The sequence below is a fragment of the Gloeophyllum trabeum genome, assembly GCF_000344685.1.
Source record: "Gloeophyllum trabeum ATCC 11539 unplaced genomic scaffold GLOTRscaffold_00002, whole genome shotgun sequence".
Taxonomy (NCBI): domain Eukaryota; kingdom Fungi; phylum Basidiomycota; class Agaricomycetes; order Gloeophyllales; family Gloeophyllaceae; genus Gloeophyllum; species Gloeophyllum trabeum.
Genome location: NW_006920411.1, coordinates 2461677 through 2484117, shown reverse-complemented (window position 1 = coordinate 2484117; position 22441 = coordinate 2461677). Strand labels below are relative to the sequence as shown.

General features: G+C 52.8%; 12 protein-coding genes across 12 annotated transcripts; 5 read left to right on the top strand and 7 right to left on the bottom strand.

The window, feature by feature from the left end:
* Nucleotides 1-117: 117 nt before the first annotated feature.
* Nucleotides 118-909, top strand: GLOTRDRAFT_33867 (uncharacterized protein; the record flags this gene model as incomplete). The annotated part of the gene is made up of 4 exons (XM_007863535.1): nucleotides 118-282; nucleotides 339-427; nucleotides 487-618; nucleotides 672-909. 4 exons carry the CDS (start codon nucleotides 118-120, stop codon nucleotides 907-909), a joined length of 624 nt encoding a protein of 207 aa, XP_007861726.1.
* Nucleotides 910-1093: 184 nt separating this feature from the next.
* Nucleotides 1094-2633, bottom strand: GLOTRDRAFT_34702 (IF-2B-domain-containing protein; the record flags this gene model as incomplete). The annotated part of the gene is made up of 6 exons (XM_007863591.1): nucleotides 1094-1299; nucleotides 1353-1619; nucleotides 1679-1770; nucleotides 1821-1948; nucleotides 2007-2186; nucleotides 2235-2633. The coding sequence occupies 6 exons, from the start codon at nucleotides 2631-2633 to the stop codon at nucleotides 1094-1096; spliced, it is 1272 nt and encodes a 423-aa protein (XP_007861782.1).
* Nucleotides 2634-2972: 339 nt separating this feature from the next.
* Nucleotides 2973-4094, top strand: GLOTRDRAFT_71213 (DUF962-domain-containing protein). The gene is made up of 5 exons (XM_007864369.1): nucleotides 2973-3098; nucleotides 3165-3241; nucleotides 3301-3457; nucleotides 3517-3694; nucleotides 3757-4094. The coding sequence occupies exons 1-5, from the start codon at nucleotides 3057-3059 to the stop codon at nucleotides 3906-3908; spliced, it is 606 nt and encodes a 201-aa protein (XP_007862560.1). The 5' UTR covers nucleotides 2973-3056; the 3' UTR covers nucleotides 3909-4094.
* A 19-nt stretch (nucleotides 4095-4113) lies between these two features.
* On the bottom strand, nucleotides 4114-5808 carry GLOTRDRAFT_136450 (NAD P-binding protein). The gene is made up of 11 exons (XM_007864368.1): nucleotides 5707-5808; nucleotides 5626-5651; nucleotides 5346-5565; nucleotides 5276-5288; nucleotides 4998-5222; nucleotides 4924-4937; nucleotides 4797-4873; nucleotides 4724-4740; nucleotides 4566-4676; nucleotides 4483-4511; nucleotides 4114-4420 (listed from the first exon to the last, which is right to left on the bottom strand). Exons 1-11 carry the CDS (start codon nucleotides 5728-5730, stop codon nucleotides 4325-4327), a joined length of 852 nt encoding a protein of 283 aa, XP_007862559.1. The 5' UTR covers nucleotides 5731-5808; the 3' UTR covers nucleotides 4114-4324.
* A 107-nt stretch (nucleotides 5809-5915) lies between these two features.
* Nucleotides 5916-8239, bottom strand: GLOTRDRAFT_136449 (uncharacterized protein). The gene is made up of 6 exons (XM_007864367.1): nucleotides 8024-8239; nucleotides 7483-7969; nucleotides 7151-7426; nucleotides 6693-7075; nucleotides 6529-6621; nucleotides 5916-6472 (listed from the first exon to the last, which is right to left on the bottom strand). Exons 1-6 carry the CDS (start codon nucleotides 8168-8170, stop codon nucleotides 6005-6007), a joined length of 1854 nt encoding a protein of 617 aa, XP_007862558.1. The 5' UTR covers nucleotides 8171-8239; the 3' UTR covers nucleotides 5916-6004.
* Nucleotides 8240-8742: 503 nt separating this feature from the next.
* On the bottom strand, nucleotides 8743-10931 carry GLOTRDRAFT_136448 (uncharacterized protein; the record flags this gene model as incomplete). Its single annotated transcript, XM_007864366.1, has 2 exons — nucleotides 8743-9505; nucleotides 9562-10931. The coding sequence occupies 2 exons, from the start codon at nucleotides 10929-10931 to the stop codon at nucleotides 8743-8745; spliced, it is 2133 nt and encodes a 710-aa protein (XP_007862557.1).
* A 127-nt stretch (nucleotides 10932-11058) lies between these two features.
* Nucleotides 11059-11928, top strand: GLOTRDRAFT_55774 (dUTP diphosphatase). Its single transcript, XM_007863717.1, has 5 exons — nucleotides 11059-11247; nucleotides 11310-11419; nucleotides 11477-11578; nucleotides 11633-11703; nucleotides 11760-11928. The coding sequence occupies exons 1-5, from the start codon at nucleotides 11090-11092 to the stop codon at nucleotides 11823-11825; spliced, it is 507 nt and encodes a 168-aa protein (XP_007861908.1). The 5' UTR covers nucleotides 11059-11089; the 3' UTR covers nucleotides 11826-11928.
* A 439-nt stretch (nucleotides 11929-12367) lies between these two features.
* Nucleotides 12368-12673, bottom strand: GLOTRDRAFT_114261 (uncharacterized protein). Its single transcript, XM_007864365.1, has 2 exons — nucleotides 12608-12673; nucleotides 12368-12539 (listed from the first exon to the last, which is right to left on the bottom strand). Exons 1-2 carry the CDS (start codon nucleotides 12627-12629, stop codon nucleotides 12394-12396), a joined length of 168 nt encoding a protein of 55 aa, XP_007862556.1. The 5' UTR covers nucleotides 12630-12673; the 3' UTR covers nucleotides 12368-12393.
* A 1395-nt stretch (nucleotides 12674-14068) lies between these two features.
* GLOTRDRAFT_109780 (cytochrome P450) lies at nucleotides 14069-17097 on the top strand. The gene is made up of 12 exons (XM_007864364.1): nucleotides 14069-14356; nucleotides 14413-14737; nucleotides 14796-14944; nucleotides 14998-15113; nucleotides 15169-15277; nucleotides 15342-15355; nucleotides 15413-15602; nucleotides 15669-15750; nucleotides 15832-15948; nucleotides 16010-16153; nucleotides 16257-16619; nucleotides 16681-17097. The coding sequence occupies exons 1-11, from the start codon at nucleotides 14170-14172 to the stop codon at nucleotides 16330-16332; spliced, it is 1509 nt and encodes a 502-aa protein (XP_007862555.1). The 5' UTR covers nucleotides 14069-14169; the 3' UTR covers nucleotides 16333-16619; nucleotides 16681-17097.
* GLOTRDRAFT_136445 (uncharacterized protein) lies at nucleotides 16754-17901 on the bottom strand (the record flags this gene model as incomplete). Its single annotated transcript, XM_007864363.1, has 5 exons — nucleotides 17824-17901; nucleotides 17704-17767; nucleotides 17527-17651; nucleotides 17305-17450; nucleotides 16754-17244 (listed from the first exon to the last, which is right to left on the bottom strand). Exons 1-5 carry the CDS (start codon nucleotides 17856-17858, stop codon nucleotides 16754-16756), a joined length of 861 nt encoding a protein of 286 aa, XP_007862554.1. The 5' UTR covers nucleotides 17859-17901.
* Nucleotides 17902-18054: 153 nt separating this feature from the next.
* GLOTRDRAFT_119646 (uroporphyrinogen decarboxylase) lies at nucleotides 18055-19470 on the top strand (the record flags this gene model as incomplete). Its single annotated transcript, XM_007864362.1, has 5 exons — nucleotides 18055-18140; nucleotides 18197-18270; nucleotides 18322-18381; nucleotides 18438-18940; nucleotides 18997-19470. Exons 2-5 carry the CDS (start codon nucleotides 18216-18218, stop codon nucleotides 19468-19470), a joined length of 1092 nt encoding a protein of 363 aa, XP_007862553.1. The 5' UTR covers nucleotides 18055-18140; nucleotides 18197-18215.
* GLOTRDRAFT_114258 (tyrosine protein phosphatase) lies at nucleotides 19209-22116 on the bottom strand (the record flags this gene model as incomplete). Its single annotated transcript, XM_007864361.1, has 5 exons — nucleotides 19209-20900; nucleotides 20954-21550; nucleotides 21600-21692; nucleotides 21742-22000; nucleotides 22067-22116. The coding sequence occupies 5 exons, from the start codon at nucleotides 22114-22116 to the stop codon at nucleotides 19905-19907; spliced, it is 1995 nt and encodes a 664-aa protein (XP_007862552.1). The 3' UTR covers nucleotides 19209-19904.
* Nucleotides 22117-22441: the final 325 nt, after the last annotated feature.

Sequence of the window (22441 nt, the reverse complement as noted above, 5' to 3'; positions counted from 1 at the left end):
CACGTGCCGGACGCGTCCTTCGCCCGGCACATGATTGCACTCAAAATGACGCAGGCTGAGGAGGTTTCCCCCAACTCTCGCCTTCTGCTTATTAGAGCCTGCTAGACCACTTGGACGATGGCCGACAAGACCACTACCCAGATCGTGGAGGACAAAGTTGAGCAGGTCGCGGACAGGCTTGCAGACGAGAACGTAGACTCGACCGACTCCAATATCCGTTACTTGGCCTACGGTGCCCGTTTAAGGACAGCCTTGCTCGCGGGCCAGAGATACATTGCTTATGTACGCAACGAACTCTTTAGCTTCTGATATGCTGATATTGACCGTCCGATCTGCAGACCAGTGACATTGGCGAGGCATTCCGGCCCGTGGTCAATCCAAGACTGGTCACAGCAGCATACGGAATCTCATGGTTATATCTGGCTGGGTGAGTGTTCTATCAGAGACTCGACATGACGCCGTTACGGGAACTCTCTGGGTCATCAGTGATGTGGGCTATGAAGCCTTCAAAGCCCACCGGCGAGGTCCAACCCCTCTGGAGGCTGCTCACATGTCCGAGCCCACCCGACTCGGTATGGTAGTGGCCAAGCGATCTATATTCCAATCCGTGGCATCCATGTACGTGAGATAACCTACTAGGATGGCGTCCACTATCTGAACCATGAGACCAGGGCACTTCCTGCTTTCACAATACACACTATCGTTAACCAAGCCAAGAAGGCTTTCGTGAATGTCAAGAACCCAAAGGTGAAGGCCTGGGGCCCAACCTTGACCGGCCTGGCTGTCGTACCCGTCTTACCCTACCTCTTTGACCACCCCGTGGAGACCGCGACAGACCGCGCCTTCGAATGGATCGAGAAGAAACTCATAGAGCGTCAAGAGAGCACGAAGACCAAGAAGGAATTATAGTATCGCAGCGCGCGGTACAAATACAGATATGCGCGGACCTACACAATACAATCTAGACGGATACCACTATGTATCTATATCTTATAATTCCTAATGTATTGTTACTTGCTCACAATACACCCGCGTGCCGTCAGTGCTCCTAGCATGAATGCATATGCTACATGGATTTCAAGGATATCGTCGTTTACAGCATGGTCCTGCCAAGAGCAAGGGGAATCGAACTGATGGAACTGGGAGGGATTACCCCCACTTCAGTCACAACGGCGGTTATGCTGGAAGGGGGCGTCAAGTCGTATAGGGGGTTCAAGATCTGCAGATTAGGCTGATCATTGAGAGATGATAGATCTTGAGGCCTGTTCTGAGGAAAGGACTTGAACAGTTCGACAGGAGCTAACCCGCGTCTTTAGAGGGGACTATTAGAACTCAAGAAATCGGAGCCATACCTAACTCGTTGCGGGTAAAACTGTCGAGCTGGACTGTCTCCGAAAATTTGTACGTTTCGCAGCAGACCACAACAGGAACTGAGTGTTGCTTAGCCATCATAGCCACCAGAGCCGTTCCGGCCCTTGAAAATACTGCTCCATTGGAGTGAAGCGAGTGTGCTCCCACAAGAACCATCGAAGTTTCAGTGATGACCGAGCCGACCGCGGGAAGCAGGAGGTACGTGCATTGGATGCCTGCGGATGAGAGCACTTGTAGAAGCTTTTTGCCTGAAATCAAATATTGAGTATTTTCCATGGAATCATTCAAGTTCGAATAAAATCCTTACCTTCAAGCATTGGCCGTGAGTCGACGACAGTTACTGTGAACTGCCTGCCATCTGCGTGAGCTGCGAGCAAGACCTTCTCGACGACTGAGGATCTGGTATCCAGATTAACGAGAAGTATGCAGGTAGGCATTCGCGGAGCTACCTTGCGTATGTTAAGATGGCATCGCCATCTTTGATCTTATTTCCAGCCGTCTCCTCGATGACTTGGTCCGCGGCGATTATTCGATCTCGGATATAAGTGTCTATCTTCTCGCATAGTGCATCTTTTGCCTACCGTACGAGCATGTCAAAATCCATGTCAGCATCAGAACTGTAGACGGGGACTCACATCCTGCTCAGGAAGGTCGATGTCTGTGCCGCTGATGTCCAACTTGAGTTGACGGATGGCATTACCCATGGTAACAGACATGGGTCTCGCAGCGACGAGGTAACTAATCTGAGGCGACAGGTATGTCATCAGATGTCGCGAAAGGGTGTTGTTCGGCGGTGTAACGTAGTCTTGGATGACCTGTTCATGTCAGCACATAGCGGAGCCGGCATCAACTAATGGACGAACCGTCTTGAACGCAGTTAGAGTCGCTATGCATCTGGCATTTGCGCCAGTAATCTTAAACTCGGAGAATTGCAACCCTAGCCGAACGATTGCAGGGTGGATTTCACCCTTGTGGCTCGTCGGTTTGGGGAGGCCAAAGTGAGAGAAGATGCGAAGTCCCCTCGTATGCGCCCCCTTATCGTCTGCACCAGCTTTCGCGTCTTTCGACTGGCCTTGGGCACCTTTCGGCGGGAAATCGGCGGCTCTACTACCTCTCCTCGTTAGGGCCGGGGCTCCTGCCCCTGAACTTTGGGATGGTTTATTCGCGGATTTTGGTGGATTCTTCCCCGAATTTTGAGCTGCCTTCTCCGCTTTTGCTGCACGTTGTCTCTCCTGTTGCTCGCGCCGCTCCGCCTTCGTCATTTGCTTCTGGCTTTTAACAGGCGGGGCACCGGAGGGTGTGTTCCCTTGACCAGCGGCCTCTGCTACTGCCGCTGTAGACATGTCGCGTGGAGCAGATGGGTCAATGCAAGATGTAAGATTTGAACCTAGTCGCGACCCAATTCCTGTACAGATGCAATGCAAAGCTGCAGCGTTGTGTACGAGTTGTGCAGTGTATGTACGCTCCAATCTGACTCGAATCTTCGATCGTCATCGGGGAAACACATGGCCTTTCCACGTGGTCGAATCACCGGGTCGGGTACCAAAGCCATCCGGAGTCATTACCCCGCAGCCTCGTCTGCCCCAGGCTGCTTCCATCACATTCGAGCTCACACATAAGCAGTTCGTGAGCTGCGCTTTGCGTTCCCCACCTTCACCATTGACTCTCACCTCGAGGCTGCAGCGATGGCCAGCACGACGACGAAGCTCTTTGACGTCGAGCACCAGGCAAGTCTGCCGTGGTCGGGTTTGACGTGAAGGGCGGTCCCACTAATCCTCGATCGGGACACCTAGCTTACTTTCTACGGTGCTTACCATCACAACCGAATCAATGTAGCTATTCATATGATCTGTGTTCCTATACTGTTCTGGTGGGTACCTTTCCTCAATGCAGGCTTCGGCCCTGGGTGCGATGTTTGCATCGGAACAGGACTTTCTCCGCGATGGCTACAACTCTGCCGACCCCGTCCTGGTTCCCTTCCATCCATAAGCAACTCGGACCCTACCTTCTCTTCGAAGCGAACTGGGCATCTCTGCATGCGATTGTCTACTGGCTCTACTTCCTGACTTTGGAACCCGTTGCTGCTGTACGTCCAAAGGAGTCTGGCCAGCCGGAAACTTGCTGACCCACACGTCTGACTTACAGCTCCTATACACCCCCCAGCTTGCGTTGCAGACTCTGTCCGCTATTACCTTTGCTAAGAGTGGCCCTGATCACTTGAAGCAAGCTGCCCTGCTGCACGGCGTCTCCTGGATCGCGCAGTTCGTCGGGCACGGCGCTGCTGAAAAGCGCGCTCCGGCCCTGCTTGATAACCTTCTTGGGGGTATGCTTTCTGCAATACACAGTCGCATTGAGTACTAATTTCTGCGTGCTTTGCCTTGTCAGCTGTCGTCCTTGCGCCATTCTTCGTCCACCTCGAATATCTATTTAAGCTTGGATACAGGCCCGAGTTGCAGAAGAAGCTTGACCAGCGTATCGAGGCTGAACTTGCAAGGATCAAGACTCAGGAGAAAGTAGCGGGGAAGAAAGAGTTGTAGGAGAAGGCCCGTATGCGTCCGGTGTCCAACAATCTTCGTGTATATATGCCAAATGTTGTATAATATCGTGGCTCCAACACACCCCTCGTCCTCATCGTCGGTCAAGGGAAGATCAGACTACTCGCACCAAGCGACGGATACTGATCGTGTTAGACGAATGTTATACGGCATCATACCTATCTATAGCTAAGAGTGACATTGGCAAGCACAAAACGCTGGATCGTATTGTGTCTCCGTGGGGAGAAGCGAGACTTTCCGTCTGCATAAGGCGTCTGACAGCGGGCATTGTATTGCCAATGGCCTGTATTTACTTCTATTCCTTCTCGCACGAAGGATATATTTGCTAACTGTACATAACATGTTGACTGCAGCCTCTCTTCAGGAGCCCAATGAGATTAATCGCCGGTGATCGTTACTTATGAGATAAGACTCGCTGGAGGAGACAACGCGGGCTCCCCCACAGGCGTGACGTAGCATGAGGAGAGGCCTCCATCTACCTTGAAGTCGAAACCCTAGGTCGCGAAGTGAAGGTGGTCGACAAGATGGTTAGAGCCAGATGAGTAGGAAGACTTACCGTCATGTAACTGGACTCGTCCGTCGCAACTACCGGAAGTACTTCAGTTCGAGCGTATGCCTCCAAACGCTCGTGCTACGTACGGAACAGGGCACCCTTTGCTACTTCGACAGCCTCTCCGAACCTGCCCATTGGCAAATGTACCAACCGACGATCACGTTTCTCTTGGGTGTTGAGGAAGTCCATGAGTAGGGCTGCAGAAAGTGAGTATACGCTGTTACGGCTGATAATAAGAGCTTACGAGTTTTCAGCGGCCCCCTATGTGATTCATGCTCAGCGAGCGTCATGAACGGCAAACGAGTTGGCGTGCTTACGGCGATATGGAATTGACACGGATGCCCTCACGAGCGTGGACCATAGCGAGTTCTCTGGACATCGCGAGGACGGCACCCTAGACAAGAGTGAGTGCATCTCCTTCTTGCTTTCTTATGCTGTTCTTACCTTCGACGCAGTATCTAGAGGTGACAAGGTAAGTCATAACGGACGGATTAGAGCGCTGAGAATGAACGGCTTACATGCCAACTGCGGCGTCGCAGCACCCATGCTTGCCACAAAGCTAGCGGTGTTGATGATGCTTCCGCCTTTGTGCAGACCTTTGGCTTCGTCCACAGGGTTTTCGCGCATCGCCAGAATGGCGTACTTGCAACCCCACCATACACCCTTTAGGTTGATCTGCATGGTGAGGTCCCAAATACGCTCTTCGGTATTCAGAGCATTATCATCCGCAGGATGCATAATACCTATAAGGCATGCTTAGATCGCATTCGAGGTGAATTGTATAGTACCGTCGAACCTGCATTGTTGAACTGGCGAGTAGGGGATGTATTCAGCCTATGGTCCGGAGCTTCAAGACACGACCGTACCATGACATCTAGCCTGCCGAATTCCTTCACAGCCTTATCCACCACCGATTTGACATCCTCTTCCTTCCCGACGTCGGCCTTGGCCGCTATTGCCTTCACATTGGGGTAGCGCTGGGTGATAATAGCCGCCCCCTTCTGGGCTGCTTCGATATTGATATCCACCAAGAGGACGTTGGCGCCTTCAGAAGCAAATAGAATGGAGGACTCCAGCCCGATGCCCCTGAAATGAGTCGCGTCATTTGTGAGGGGGATTCGTCTAGTACGAGTTAGCCCAGCTTACGATCCAGCACCGGTGATGAGAGCCGACTTGATACGGGTTAATTCAGATCATAGACAAGAGATTCGGCCTAAGTGCACCTACTCTGTGTTGAAGACGACCCGGCATGGCGATTCGTATACAGTAGTGGTCCTAAGGATGGAGGTCGTCGCTTATCGGACGGTCGATTATGATGGTTAGTACTTTAGATCTTACTTAGATCCAGAGATATCAAGACCAACTCCATGTGGCGATTGCAAATACCTTATCGAGCCATTGTGGCGGCTATTCACCTTGTTGCGCATGCTCAGGTTGGCGGAAACAAACATCTGATAGATTTCATAGCAGAGAGGTATTTATACACGATAAAACAGTTCCGTGATATTCCCCTCACGTACAACAATCAGAGGACCCTCTCGTTCAGCACGAAGTCCACTGGAGCCTTAACCTCATACTTCGTGACCATTTTGATCTCGCCATTCGCCTGGAGCTTGCATGTCCACTCATAAGTACCTTCCGTTTCTTCCTGGCCTTGCTTCGTCACCCAACGGATTTGTGATCCCTTGTCGTCCAATTTGGTAAACACGCCGGGCTTGGCCTCAGCCAGGGCGGCAGGCTCCTTCAGTAGGATCCTGATTTTCTCGCCCATGCCCGATCGAGTGTGAGGTACAGCGTCCCGCACGATAAGCTCTGGGACCGCGAAGCTGTGCTTGTTTCTAATGAAAGTCTCCACAGTGTAGGTTGTTATCTTGAATTGCTCGCTGTAAGCATTTCGAGCCTCATTGGCTGTAGAAGAACTGCGCTTGTAAGACAGGTGAATGGAGGTATCGACGCCCAATATGCAGTCAAAGCTCTCGGACGGATTGACATCCTGCATTAGGAATGAATGGTATTCATATATTCCGCAGACTGTTGTATGGTACTCACCCCTATGGATGCCGTGGCAATATACGCGTCGTCCAGGAAGACTCTGACAGGTCCTGGGAGAAGACGATAATCGCTCGTGTTCTTGACGCGGCACTGAGAGGGACGCAGGAAGGGTATGAGCACAGTTGCAGCATCATCCATCTCTGCAGATGAACGCAATTCACCTTCAAATATGCTACGGGCTTCTTGCGCGGAACAGCGATGCGCGTGACATGCGCTTCAAAGGACGAAGAAGCTATCAGCACCTGGTGCGCTTTACCATCGCTGGGCACAGTGGCATTGCGATCCACTTTATATGACATCGAAAACGGGCTCACGCTAACGGTCGTCGTCGGCTCCGAGATCCGGCCAGGTTCCGGTACGTTAATCAACTCTGGCTCCGACGCGTCGTCCTTGTCTGGTTCAGGTGCGGTCTGGATACTTCGGGTTGTGCCAAACAGACCTTGTTGTGGCTGCGCGAAGCCAAAGGCTGACTGAATCAAAGCGGGAGCAGATTGTCCAAAGGCGCTTGTGCCTGTCGTCTGCTGCGGGCCAGGGCCAGCATTTCCTAGAGCACCAGAAATGAAATCCGACCTTCTGAGCAAGACTGCTCGAGAAAGAGAACATGCAAAAGGTAGCGTACCTCCGAATAACGAGGGTACATTGGCAGCTTGACGTCCGAATAGATCGTTGCCTTGGAATAGAACAGCCTTGACGTGTAGTGCAGCAAGGTTGGGTACACCCTGAGACACGGAATCGGAGGTCGCTGTGCTCAGGATGAGCTGGGTATTTCTCCAATCCTCGCCCGTACTTTGCCAGATTCGCGCTCTGTAATGGAGACCGACGGTTGAGGCAGGAGCTCCGTTGACCGTCGAGGCCAACAAATCATACGTGGGCTCCCAAGTCGCATGACTGACAACTGTGGGCGAAGCGAATGTTAGATCATGTTGTATTGTACTATAGCAATAGTCCTACCGTATGTCAACGTTAGCTCGATGTGGCCACCTGCCTCAGAAGAAAGCACAACGGTCACTTGGCCGTTCGCGGTCCCCACTCTCGAAGGGGCCTTCTTGGTCTCTTCCTCGATCTCACGGCCCATGTCAATGATGCGCTGCTCCAGCACCACCGTGGCCTCTAAATTCTTACGTCCCCGCTCGACGAAGTTGTCGAGGAAAGCTGTCATCTGGGCGGGAGTTATGTGATCCCCCTGTAGCGTCTTTCCATAGTTCATCAGTAGCTCTGCTTCACGTTCCCTGACGCTCTTTTCTCCTTCAAGGATGGACTTCTGGGCCTTCAAGACCCGGACTCGCTCAGGTCCGTCAGACTCATCAGGTTTGCTGTCTTTCGATACAGTACAGACAACATCAAATAAACTGGCATCCTCGCCCAGACCGGACACCCGAACTGAGCGGGTATCGATGTGACCTGACAATCCAGTTATAACAATCTCGGTCTGGCCGGCCTACTCTGCAGTCACTACAACCAGTACAACGTATGGTCCAGGTGAGGGACGCACCTGAATGTCTACTGCGAATGTGCGGGTGACTTCGGCTTTCTGAGAAGCGGTATTGAGGGAGGTAGGTTGTCCTGTAGACTTGAATAGAGTCACCGACTCGATGGGGTGGTCGTGGGCTTTGATGTTGAGAACAGCGGTGGCCATCATGGGAGGCGCCAGGAGAGAGCGAATGGCATGGTCATAAGATTAACGGGGCCTTAAGTACCTACCTGCCCGGTACCGCTGAAAGCAAAGCAATGCATGGCACGACCGGATCTTTGCGAATGACTCGAGCATGGTCTAAGTAGGACTTTGGACGCCGGACGGTGGCTCACAGTCACTAACTTATTGGCGCTGGGATGATCCGTTTCGTCTCGATACTAACCACCACTACGAGTGCTCCAACGCGCTGTGGGGTAGATATAGTGGAAGGTCTATCCCGGTGTGTAGTAGCCAGGAAATATGTCCGACCCGGAGTCCGCGCATGTTCAGCGCATGTTGTCGTGGTGTCCAGATGTTGGAATCTATGTTTTGAATTTTGGGACCTCAGGTCTAATATGCTTGGCAAATCATATGCAAGATACGAAGAAACTGCTCTAGCTCAAGGTAATATCATGATATCTATTTAGATGTGAACTATAAGAACACTACCCAACGCCTTATAATAGCTTATGATAGCGTTGGAAAATATAAAGACACGAACCTGATACTCGCTAGTAGTAACCAAGAGTGGCTCGACGTCACTGCAACGACTCGGGAAAATCATTAGGGTAGCTACCTTCACCTCCGAACGCGCCGAGGAATTTCTTCATTGGGGACGGGAGGGACTCTGGGCTTGTTCCCTGGGTGCCGACCGGACAACTGGAGTCCAGGCCCGACTCGGAGATGTCAGGAATACTAAGAGGAAACCCGTCATCTGGGGATTCACCGTCGGTGTCGAATGGTGCACCTCCAGGAGTAAAAAGGTTCTCGTAAGTCCGCCTGGATCTCGCGCTACCGGCGACTGCTCCTCCGTTTGTCAATAGCTTGCTTCCGAGACTCTGCTGACCTTGCGCTCTTCGTCCGTCTTTCAGTTTCTCCATAAATGTGGAAATGGCACCAGGTGAGTCAGGTTCGGTCGCCGAATCCCCCTGGCTTTGCCCCTTAGATGGTGTACTCGGGGGGACCATGTTACCGACTGTCTTCCTGATGACATCCACATTTTCGGGATGACGAGTATGAGGACATGTCGAGGAGCCTTGCTGATATGACTGGGGCCAACTATGCTCCTCATCGAACATGTCTTTGAATTGGCGAATGGGTGAAGGTAGAGTGAATGACTCTTGTGTGTCGTTCCTCTCCAGACTAAAGGAAGTAGCATACGAGGAAGGTATGCGTACTGGTGAGGTATAGAGTTCAGGGAAGGACTGTTCTACTGAATCAAGTTGGTCCAGGGATTCGACCAGGTTGGAGCGACGAGATAAATCGGGCGTGGCAGGTGTTTCTGCATGAGTCGGCGGAGTACTGTCAGGCCTGTTGGCGTCAGTGGTGTAGCCGTGGAAAAACATTAACAAACTTACGGACTGCGCTTCGTGATTTCTGGAGCGGATAGGCAGAGGATCGGTTCGCCCAGCCTCTCAGAGCCGACCAGCTCTTCCTCGCTTTGTGTTTGCGAGGTTGGGACATCTTGGGAGCTTTCCTCGCAGAAACTCTCTGACTCTTGAGCCGAGTCCACCTTACTTTGGCCTGGGTCAAGTACTCGTCGTTTAGGCGGGCTAAGCTCCTGTGTCTGAGACGATGGAACCACCTGAGAAGAGGACACTCGCTGTCCTCGCGAAGGAGAGCGTGCATCGGCGGCAATATTATGATCAAGTTTTTTGACATTGTCCGAGGACCCGATAACGGACTTGGATGAATTCAACGTGGTCGAGAATAAACCCGCGCCGGCAGTGGGAAAAGATGCCAGCTCCTCTGGGGTTTGAGAAGAAGGAATAGAGAATTGGTTCAGTACCAAAAAAGGATCCTCGGAGTCGTCTGTAGCAGGTGAGAGTGATGAAACGGAGTTGGCCCCGCTGGTCTCGGGGTCATCGCCGCGATGTCCATGCGCTGGACGGAAAAAATCACTGAGGGACGAACTGGCCCCACCCAGTGAACCTGTTAGATTTGATTGACTGGCCCGTCCACATCTCCCAAATCGATCCTCGAAACCATGCTTCTGGGGCGTCTCTGGCACGATATCAAAGTCTAGAGACTCGGACGGAGAGTTTCGGCCCCTTCGACGACGCGACGGCGTCCTAGGAGTGAATCCAATTTCCGCATTCACACCATTGCGGAAAGCAGCTGGAGAAGAAACACCACGGGAGAACGCAAACCGTGGACTACGGAAGTTGATACGAGGAAGGGAACTGTGAGGAGGGGTGGGTATCGTCATCTTAGGCTGCTCACTGTCATTTAGAGACAGCTGAGAGCTTCGAGGCGAACTCTGGATGGCATGGGATATGGTATCGTAGGCGATAGCGATATGAGATGTTGTCTTTTCCCCTTTACGACGGGACGCAAGCAGCGTTGGCCGGTTAAGGGACTGCGGTGTATCGAGAACTTGAGTAAGAGGTTTTCCTTTCGACGCACTCGGCGTGGAGCTGCTGGCCTTGGCTTTCCCTTTGACGTCCTGAACGGGGGGTTGTTTAGCAATAGCTTTGAGAACAGAGACTCCGCGTCCAATGGTACTGTACGAGTTGGTGTATTCTGCACGTCGCTCTCCATTTCCAAAAGAGAGTCGCGCTTGCTGACTCCCTTTCTTCGAACGAGGGCCGTCTGAAGAGATTTCCTCATCGTCCCTCTTCCTCTTCCTGGCTGGAATTACGAGATGGTTTTCTTTCCCAACCGCGCGAGCCTTGGACTTCCGCATCTCGTTCATATAGTCTGCGAGGCTGAGCTGTGATCCCGACATATCCCAAGAGACGTCGTACTAGCGCAAGTCGCTGCCAGTGACGGACGGTGGCAAGCCTGAGAGAGATTGAAGCTCCGACTGTCCGACCCACGCGTCGCATTTGCGACGTCACAGCGTGACCGATCGTGTTTGTACGCGCCTTGCATCCCTGCGCCTTCATGTCCTCAAACTCCCCTCAGCAGAAGAAGCGCAAAATGTCGGAAGGGCCGCAGGCAACACTTGCGCCTGTATCTCAACTTCTCATCAAAAGACTCTCGGATAATGCGAAGCTGCCTACCCGAGGGTCTGCATTGGCAGCCGGGTACGACTTGTACAGGTGCGCGTGGCTGGGTATGCAGTCGCCCATACTTCATGCTCATGAGTTTGTTTATGGCTAAGTGCCGAGAAGAAGACGATTCCTGCACGCGGGAAGGCTTTAGTGGATACACAGATATCCATCGCAGTTCCCGCGGGAACCTACGGTCGCGTTGCGCCCCGCAGTGGTCTAGGTGAGTATTAGCATCCTCGATGCTCTTGTCTGTTCTCACTTTTGTGACATCCGACAGCCTCCAAATTTATGATTGATACAGGAGCAGGCGTGATAGACGCCGACTATCGAGGCGTCGTATTCGTCTTGCTATTCAACCACTCGGATAAAGACTTCCAAGGTATGTTGTGAATCAGTTCCCTTGCGGCGTCGTTTGACCAAGCTTGCGCTATAGTTCAAGAAGGTGACCGCGTAGCACAACTAATCATTGAGAAAATCCAGACTCCCGAGGTCCTTGAAGTTGATGTAAGTTCACTCTACGCAGTCTCGCGATCGGAGCTGTCACGCTCATGTTCCGTTAGGACTTGGATGAGACCCTCCGAGGAGCAGGAGGGTTTGGCTCTACTGGCGGCCATACATCACTATAGGGTCTGGCTACAGTTTCACCGCATTCCGTCTGTTATGTGTACCTCACTAAGTTATTACACATCCTTTCTTGTAAAACACCTAATTCAGATGATCGCTCACGGATCTGTTTGAATCTTAGTAGGCCAATGGCCGATCCGCAAGTATGGCTCTTCCCGACTTTGAAAGCAGTTCAGGATAACTACGACTCCTATTGTCGCGGTCCGGTGGTTCGATCAAGCACTTCTGGACAAGGCGCAGTTGGCTTGTGCCTGTATATCGAATGGCCCACTCGGCGGCTTAGCTGGAGCTCTAGAATCGACCAGTATTATTCTGCGGTCGAGTCGGCCTCCTTGATGAGGAATGGAACAGCTCACCGTGCTCCCTTCGGTTTCTTCTGTTCCGTAATTTCAGGGCGACACTGATGTATCGGCATGCTCTCCACGGTCGCCCTGTCAATCAGGACGGAGCCTCGGCAGTCAGCAATCCTCCGATCACGAAAATGCTTGTTTATCGATACTTAGTGGACCCTTCTCCATCACGTCCATCAAGTACTCAAGGTTGCATGACCGATAACCTCCCCGATAGTCTCTAGAACCCAACACCACCCGTTTCCCAAATCGGCATAGTCGACGTACAAGCAGTGCATAGCTTCCGTCTTACGCCACGATGTGATCCCTTGGACACTTCGTGTCTACCATATGGACGCCGCCCTTGGCGACTGTAATTGAATCCATCTATTAAGGTAGTCTCAACGACCTCCGGTCCCGAGGGACAAGCGGCCAACTTGAAGGTTCGTACTTACCTATTGACAGAGCGCCCGCCATCTTTCACGCCCAGGCTTCATAGATAGGTGCTGCGGTGTAATCAGGAGAGGTATTTTTGGTGGGACCACCCCGAATTATAGAATGTACTGGTGACATTGAGGGGATGATCGGGTTTACTCTAGGGGCCCTTGGGCGATGCTCATCAGACGTCTGTATGGCAGTAACGAGAAGAGGTTTGACTATGCAGGGACTTCCCTTGGGCCAGTATGCACCGCGCGATTCAAAGAGTTCCCCGCAGCGGACAACAGTTAGAACTGTACCCACTGCCGAGGCAGTTCAGGTCCCCAGGTCGAGCCACATTGCAGGTGTGTGAGCGACTTGAGGCATGGAGCACTGTTTCATTTGAACGGACAGTAAAGGCACGGGAAGTGCTAGGCACCGCACCTTCACAAACATGGTTTTGCAGAGAGAGTATCCCATGAAGTACCTGCACCGTCTGTTGTTGACGTACGTAGGCGCAGCATCATCCTTGTCTGGAGAAATTACTGAGTTCTTGCAAGTGTGGTTGTTGACACATATCAATTCACCTTCAGCTTGCCTCGCTCCATTCTACCGACGAATTTGGGACGTTGATATGTCAGAACAATGTCGCGCGGCGTCCCCCAAGCTTTTGCGCAACGGTATCAAAGGATGCTGCCTGGCCCGCAGAAAGGGTTTCTGCCGATTGGATCGGGCTTGTCATCGACACCATCGGGGATAGCTACCGTGGCGGCGTCATCATTGGCACCCGTATCGAACATTCGGTACGACTATATTGGATTCAGGAATGTGCGAGCTAACGGTTGCATGTTGCAATACAGTCTTGTTCGGTCTCGGGTCCGTGACTTTTGCACGCACCATGGCCAGGAACAACTCAATACAACCAAGGGAAGAGCAATCAAAACAGGGCTTGTGTGGAGTCTGACGTGAGTGCTAGAAAGAAGTGCCACCGGCAAAGTAATTGCTACAGTGATTCTAATGGACTGATACCATTGCAGGGCAGATCCACGAAGTCATGCTCGGAAACATCGCCTGTATCAAGCAGGTGTGGGCGTGTCACCGCAACGTAACTCTGAAATTGCGCAAAGTGAACTGCAGACCGGTGATATCTTGCCAGCTCCTGCGGTATCCACTACTAGATCCAAACCTTAGAAGGCCCAAGGTCCTTCTCTCCGAGCGCAAAGTTGAAGGGGAACACTGAGGCAAATGGGAGATCTGCCACGGACATGCGAATCTCGATTCCGGGAACAGCCACCAGCGGCGGAGGTAATTCGCACGCTCTGCAATTCACCGAGGACAGTGGCTGCCACCGCGGAGATCACTTCTTCCCTTTCAGTGGAAACGGTTAGTGGAATGTCGATCCCAAATGGAGGCACCTCAAGTTCTATGTCCGTCCACCCTGCGCTAGCCTACATATACGCTCCCCTCATGGCTTCGAGCATTAACAAGTCTAGGTCCACACCCTCCTGCGTAACATTCGGTCATATACCGTCCGCTACAATCAACTACAAGTCTGGTCTTACCTTCCTTTATTTCTTGCTTTCTCGAATTCTCTGGCGTCATGGCAATTTCTGTGGTCGACATTATATTCGCTGCTATCGGTGTCTTCCTGCTGAGGCAACTAACAAGGGCCAGGCCACCTGCACCTTACCCGCCGGGTCCGAGGGCGTATCCGTTCATTGGCAATCTCCTTGACATGCCCACGCAGCAAGAGTGGAAATTATTTTCGCAGTGGGGCCAAGTCTGGGGTATGTTCACGAGCACAATGATTGATGTTCGTTCGTGTTAAGTCTGTTCTTTGCAGGCGATATCATGTCTGTGAATGTCCTGGGGCAAACCATGGTCATCCTCAACTCCCCTAAGCTGGCCGTAGACATGCTGGAGCGGAAAAGCTCTATATATTCCGACCGACCGACCCTTACAATGGGCGGAGAAATAGTCGGCTGGAAAAACACCTTGGTTCTGACGGGATATGGGGATCGCTTCCGTTCCATCCGCAAGATGTTCCACAGCGTCATTGGTACGAAGGCCTTAACTACGCAGTTCCTGCCGGTCGAGGAGCGCGAGACGCGAAGATTCCTGAAGCGTGTCTTGAGCAAGCCTGAGGAGATTGCCGAACATATCCGATGGTCAGTATCATGATATGAAGAATACTTTACAGTGTCGCTGACGAGCACATGATACCAGGACGGCCGGCTCCATCATCCTACAGATCGCCTATGGCTACATAGTGAAGGATGAAGCCGATCCCATTGTGGATATCGTCGAGAAAGCTACGGAGCAGTTCTCTCTTGCAACTGCGCCCGGTGCTTTCCTGGTCGACATCATTCCTGCGCGTAAGTAAAGCCGTAAAACCTCTCGGCACAAGTTCATACCTATCTGTGTCAAGTACGGCACATACCCGACTGGGTCCCTGGCGCGGGCTGGAAAAAGAAGGCTGCGAACTGGGGCAAGACACTAAATGACATGACCAATGTGCCGCTGGACTTCGTAAAGCGTCAAATCGTAAGTCGAAGCACCTTTCTGGATATCTGGATCGTACTGAAGTCTGGATCATCAGGCTGCCGGGATAGCCCCTCCCTCATTCACGCAGAGCCTTCTCGAAGGCGGAGACGTCGTTCCTGAGGAAGAGACCACGATCAAATGGGCAGCGGCGTCCCTCTACTCAGGTAACCTCAATTTCTCGATTGAACGCCACACTCGCACTGACCACGCCTCCGCATGGTGTCTCAGGCGGGGCTGATACGGTAAGGTGACTGTACTGGCCGTATTGACCAGACGCTGATACGATTCTATCCCATCAGACCGTTTCAGCCATATACACTTTCTACCTCGCCATGACGCTTTACCCGGAAGCTCAGAAGAGGGCCCATGCCGAAATCGACGCTGTCATCGGCTGCGATCGGTTGCCCACGTTTGCTGACCGGGAGCACCTCCCATATGTCGAGGCATTGGTCAAAGAAGTGCTGCGATGGAATCCAGTTACGCCTCTAGGTGAGCATCGTTCCATTGTCTTCCGAGTCTGTTTCACGTATGCGCTGACACGATTGCTATTGAAAGGCGTGCCTCACCGGGTGACCGAAGACGACGTCCACGAAGGTTACTATATTCCCAAAGGCTCGCTGGTCATCGCCAACATCTGGTGCGTGTGCCTAAGGATCGTCGCTTGTGCTTGTTTTCTGACCCAAGTCCGCCGATTGCCTGGTGCGATTGGCGCCTACAGGCAGATTCTACATGATCCGAGGACGTACTCGAATCCTTTAGAGTTTGATCCTGGCCGGTTCCTTAAGGCTGAGCCAGAAGAAGATCCTCGCTCGTTCTGCTTTGGATTCGGAAGGCGGTTAGTAGTCGCACGTCATGTTTTGTGGTTAGACGCGTCCTGATTCCCCACCTCTTCGTAGAATCTGCCCCGGAATGAATCTTGCGGACGCGTCGATATTCATTTCCTGCGCCATGTCCCTAGCAGCATTCGACATCGCGAAAGTCGTGGACGCAAGCGGGAATGTCTTGGAACCCGTCCTAGACAATACGAGTGGGACTATCAGGTTGGCATAGCATTGCACTCCTTCGCAGCTTCCCCGCTATTCCATCATGGATCTGCGATACCTTTCATTCTTGATACTGACGTGTCTTGATTGGACCTCACAGCCACCCGAAGCCATTCCCTTGCTCCATTAAACCCCGCTCGCCGAAGGCGGAGGCTCTCATTCGTTCAATTGAATAACTGGCGACCGCCGTCCATCCGTCGCCTCGAGTCCGACATAATGCATGCCACCGGTCCTGCTCGACCGGATTGTTGAGCACCGGTCAGGTTCCGGTTGCCAGACATGCTCCTTGAAATCGGGTTCTTGACGTAGCTTCTCATTGCTTTATCTTACCCTCCCTTCGAATTTACTGTGATATATGTCTGAACCTTGTACATACCTGACCTTCGGCTTGGCTCGTCCGCCAGGGTCGTGTAGCATAGATCAGGGAAAATACAGCGTGCTAGCCCCCCTACTATTGCGATACCTTGCAAGGCCCAACGTGACTTCAGATCACCGAGGTGGATCCATATGAGAACGCCACTTACCTGCTAAATTAATATTACATGGATGCCTGTTTGTATGAATAGTAATCCAATGCTGCTGTCTCTCGGATTGAGGTTACATTGCTGGTGCTTCCTGGATGACATGCGTCGTATCTGCATCACGGGGGACGGAATGGTCAGGTATGGGTGCATTGTCTGAAGCGTTTGAGTCGGATTTAGGTTCCCCGGCGTCAGTGATAACGGCGTCCGCAACTGGAGATGCCTTCGAGGTCAAATCGTCCACTGTCTGGATGGTTTGGCCATCCGAAGGCGCTTCGACTCCCGCCTTCGATGTATCGGAACCGTCCACCTGAGTGGTATCTTCGGAGGATTTCTTCGAGGCCGAGATGTCAGGCACAGACGCAGAATCTATGTCCGCCGACTCGACTGCGGGAGCAGGTCCACTGTCCATTGGATTCGACTCTACGCCATCCAGTGCCGGGGTACTATTCCTCAGCGGTGCGACATCGTTTTGCACTGGAGGCGGTGGCGCGTCCGCGTGATGGGAAATAATATTGGGAGTGTTGACGGGAGTTTCATCGTCTGACGGCTCATCGATGTCCATAGCTGAACGGGCATCAAACAAGGTTTTCAGCTCAGGGTTCAGTCACTATTCTGTAGTCATACCTTCCGGCGACCCAGCTTCATCCTCTTCCAAAGGTTCCCCTCTGTCTTGGCGGAGGATCCGAGTTACCGACCTATGAATGCCAGCAGAAAAGCCGGGGTCCGACAGCATGCGGGCATCTGCGACAGCGCGTTCTACCAACGGATACCTTTACGAGATGTCATTATGAGAGAGCCACCGGCGACTTGAAGACATGGCAGGCGGTCAACGGGCGGTGAACGCACCGATCAATTTCCTGCATAAGTTCCCTGTGGACGGCTTCCGGTGGCATGTATTGCAGCTTCTGGTCTGCATTGATTCGCTGCCGAGCTATGTCTTCTACTCGGGCCATGAACGAGTCAATCCCATCCTTCCAACTGAGTTCAGACATGGGATAAGAGGGAATGCAGTAGAATACTGACGCTCTTTTGGAACTGTTTGAGCAGCTCCCGTCGTAGCCGATCGAATTCTCCTGATTTCTTGAACCTAACCACGCCTGACCATCAGGTCTAAGCCAGAACTTCCACTTCCCCTAGACATACTCGTCGACCAGCTGATTCGGGTTGCTGATGGGCATACCGGTTGCGCCTTAGAGAGATGCAGCTTTCGAGACAGCAGTCAACAAGGGTGGCTTGAACGTCGCCTGGAATGGTGGACGCGCCCTTGGTCGGACGCGACCCGAACAGTGCCAAGATTAGATAGAGCCTATTAGAGCTCGATTCTCACCCTTACAATCACGATGTCCGTTCTACTGGCAGTCGATCTAAAGGACCGGTATACTTACGCCCGCAATACCTGACTGTCAGCTGTATCTTGCGGTCCAAGACGTGCTTGCAGGGCAGACATAAGGCTTGCATAAGTACGCCTGCATCAGTACACCAGTCTGGTGTGACCTGTCTGACCGGAGGAACACAGATACGACCAATATACGGACATGCCGGAAGCATTTGCACCGCTCAAAAATGACCTGCTCATTAGGGCAGCTAAAGGTCTGTCTGAAATCGAACATGTCTCAATACATAGCTGAAAAGGCGGGCCAGGCGAGGAGACCGCAAGGGCACCCGTATGGGTCATGCGCCAAGCAGGACGATACCTCCCAGGTTCGTGATACTATTCCCCTCATCATGAGCGTTCGTTTGACATGAACGCATCCAAGAATTCAGAGCCGTGCGAGCGAACCACGAGTTCTTCGAGATATGCAGAACTCCAGAGTTAGCAAGCGAAATCACGCTGCAGCCCATCAGACGGTACAAAGGTCTGCTCGATGCTGCCATCATCTTCAGCGACATCCTCGTCGTCCCCCAAGCGATGGGCATGGACGTCCAGATGACACCCGGTCCCTACTTTCCTGAACCGCTGAATGTGCCCGCGGACGTGGAGAAGCTAAAGAAAGTGGTGGACGTGAACGTTGAGCTCGGGTACATGTTCGAGGCTATCACGAAAGTCCGGAAAGAGCTGAACGGCGAAGTTCCGCTAATCGGATTCTGCGGGGCACCGTGGACGCTGTTCTCGTACATGATCGAGGGCGGGGGGACAAAGACGTTCCAGAAGTGCAAGACTTGGCTATTCAAGTATCCCGAGGAGAGCAAGGCGCTGCTCACGCGGATAGCAGATGTCTGCGTAGACTTGCTGGTCGGCCAAATCAAAGCCGGCGCACAGGTCAGTGCCGCGCCCGCACATATCTGATCGAGAGTAACGCATGTTTTCGTGTACAGCTCGTGCAAGTATTCGACTCCTGGGCTGGGGAGCTCTCCCCGCACGACTTTGCGATTTTTTCTCTTCCCTCCCTGAAGCGGATATCCGCTGGCGTTCGCTCTCGCCTCGCCTCCGAGAACATACCCGCAGTACCCATGACACTCTTCGCTAAAGGCGCCAACCAGTCGTTGGCAGCACAAGCAGTCGCCGGTTATGATGTACTCGGCCTTGACTGGTGTATTGACGCCGTGGAGGCGCGCCGGATCGTCGGGGACAAGGTAGCCTTGCAGGGCAACTTGGACCCGAACGTCCTGTACGGCGGTCGGGAGGCGATAGAGAGAGAGGTGAAGAGGATGGCCGAGAGCTTCAAGATGGGAGGGTCTGCGAAAGGGTGGATCGCAAACCTGGGCCACGGGATCACTCCCGGGGTAGACCCGGAGGACCTACGCTTCTTCTTCGAGTGTGTCCACAAGTATTCGGCCAAAGCTGTCTAGATACACGGCGAGTTTCGTGAGCCAAAATGTACAGCAAATAAAATGTATAACATGCTGGAAGATAATTTATTCATACAAACGAGTATATTACAGTTATATATAGAGAAGAAACCGGACGCCTCCATTATACAAATAATTACCGAGTGGCATTCTGAGGATCGAAGGAAAAGAACAAAGGGCGTGAAGGAGCGGCACTGGTGGGAAGTAATCGCTATGCGGGGCTGGTGGGATTTGAAGGAGGGACGCATCGTTGAATCAAAAGGGGGTGTCACGTAGACAATGCAAATATTCACAGCGAAGACGCAAGAACAAGACAGTATATCACACAGAGATGCATAATCGGAAATAAATGCGTGGAGGCAGAGGATAGCAGACCCAGAGCAGATCAAATATGCGATGGTGAAGATACAAGTCCGAGATCGAGATCCAAAAGACTATGCCACGACATCAGCAGAGCTGAAGCTGCTCCGTCTCCGCCGTAGGGGTCTCAGATTGGGCCTCTCCTTCTTCGTCCCGGGAGCCACCGCAGTAGTGGCATTGTCCTTCACCCAGGTAGTATCCTTGGTAGCGACAACGGTTACTTTGACCGTGGCAGCAGCCACTTCGTTCAGAGAATTCGAGTTGGCATGTCCCCGCTTGCTGGGAATAAGCGTTGGTAATCGGGATGGAGTTCCAGGAGCTTTCGTTACGGTCCCTCGACGAGTCTTCACTCCGGCAGCAGCCGCCGCCGCCGCTCGGGCACGGGTAACGGGAGCATCAGCCGCGGAGCCGTTAGCTAGCCTAGGGATCTTGTTTGGCCCCTGTCCAGTCGTTGACCTGACCGGTCCTAGACCCGCACCCGCTTCCTTCATACCATGAGAAACAGCGGACCTCGTTATGCGAGTCGCCCGAGACTCTGAGTTTGGCATCCGATGGCCACGGGAGCTGCGCTTGACGGGGGACTTGGGTGCCGCCACGTTCAGCGCAGGGAGGACGTCGTTCTCGACTTCGTCATCCGAATCGAAGTCGACAGCCATTCGCTTCGCAGCCGGTGTCTTACGAGGTTGTCCCGGTGGCGTGATCTCTCCTGCCTTCGCGGTTCCCGCAAGAACGTGCTTGCTCGGTGTAACAGGTGGCAGGTCCCTCGAAGGGATGTGGGCCACCTCCATCGCCACTTCCTCCAGTTCACGAGTCTCGGCTGGAGGTGTCGCTGGTGCAACAAGAGGGAACGCAGCCATTGCCGCGGCCTTCTGCGCCTTTAGCATCTCGTCGACAGCTGCCCACTTGACCCATTCCAGCTGCTTCAAGTACATGTATTGTTGCTGGGGGCCGACCACGCTTCCTGGTCGCAGGATACGCATGAAGCCAATTGCTTCATGGGCAGTGAAGCCGTATTTCCAGATGAGATATGCACCTATCAAAGTTCCTGTCCGGCCCAGACCAGCTTTACACTGAGGGGAGCGACCTAAGGACATAATGAAGAACAAAGAATAAAGTCACGTACGTGGACAGCCACAACGCCTCCCGATTCCACTACCTCATCGGACAAGTCGATGAACTGGCGGACGATCTCATCAGTCGGATTAGTACCATCGTCGAAGTACATCTCAACGTGCTTGATGCCGCGCTCTTCGAACAAAGTCTTGTCGTATAGCTGATTGTTTAACCGCACGACTGCCTTGACGTTCTTCTTCTCGAAGTAGTCCAAGCAGTTTTGGAATGCAGGCGTCAACTTGCCTCTCATGCTTGTCGGCGCAGGCTTCGTGCGCGCCGGCGTCCCCGCTCCCGACCTCTCCGACTCCTTTTTTTCTTTTTCCTCCTTGATCCATAGTAAATCCACCGGAGACGCAAACGCAATAAAGTTTGGAGTTATCCAGTTCCAGTCTCCATTCTCCACTTTCTCATAATATTCGTATTCATCGGCGCTAAATTCGTTCATATCGCATAGCCCGTTTTGCATAGCTTTCCAGACACCCCATAAGCAGTCCTGGATGCTGAGGTTGAAGTCTGATGGTCCGCGTCCAGCATCTCGGAATGGCATAAACTCAAGCTCTGCTATCGGATGGAAAGCCTCCCAGGGCGCTCGTCGTAGGACAATCATCTGCCCGCCATTGAGCAAGCACGTGACAGAGGGGGACACTACAACTCACAACATAAAGGGCCATAAGCAACGCCGCATTCGCCTTCTTCCGGGGATCGTTGCTGGTGTACATAACAAGTTTGTGGTTCGCGATTTCCTCGTCCTGTGGCATCTCAGCCCTGGCACTCTCGGCGCTAAACATGACCACGTACCTCCAGCAACTCATGAATATAGATGCACACCTTGTACACCTGCGCAAGGTTCAAGGGTCCCCAGTCCAAGTAGAACGACAGATATGGCAGCGAATCGTCGACTATAAAGTAGTAGTATAAAGAGTTGTCTTCAGGAGTCACCGGTGCTTCGCCCTTTGGAGACCCGCGTATTCGAGGTTGGGGGGTTGAGCCGGCGCTCGCGGAACGATTGAGAACATCGGCTGGAGGGGCGGGCTGGGGGAACGTCGTGAAGTACAACCTATGTGGCCGATGGTTCAGGCATCAACACCAGTCCATTGGGCGTCTTGAGTCGCGCGGAACGCACCTGTCGGTAAACCTGCACAGAGGCTCACATGTTGGCGGAGTAATCGTCATGGTCGCAGGCGGCGGCGGCGAGCAACACGACAACAGTGAGCAGAGGTACGACGCGGAACACGACCGAAGGGAGCCAGCAGGCGCGCGTGGCTAAATACGAACCAACAACGCCAGCCTTTGGCCAAATAAGGCAGTGGCCACTTGCACGGAACCTTCGCGGAGGCAACCGCATTGTTCATGCATTGCAGTGCCACTTGTACCCTGCCTCGTGTGTATCTCATGTTGGCAATGTGCGTTCAACGGCGTCGGTTGGTGCCCCAAATGTGGCATGACTGATGAAATAGCAACCATCGTATATTAAGATTTCATTAAGTGGAAGGAGGTT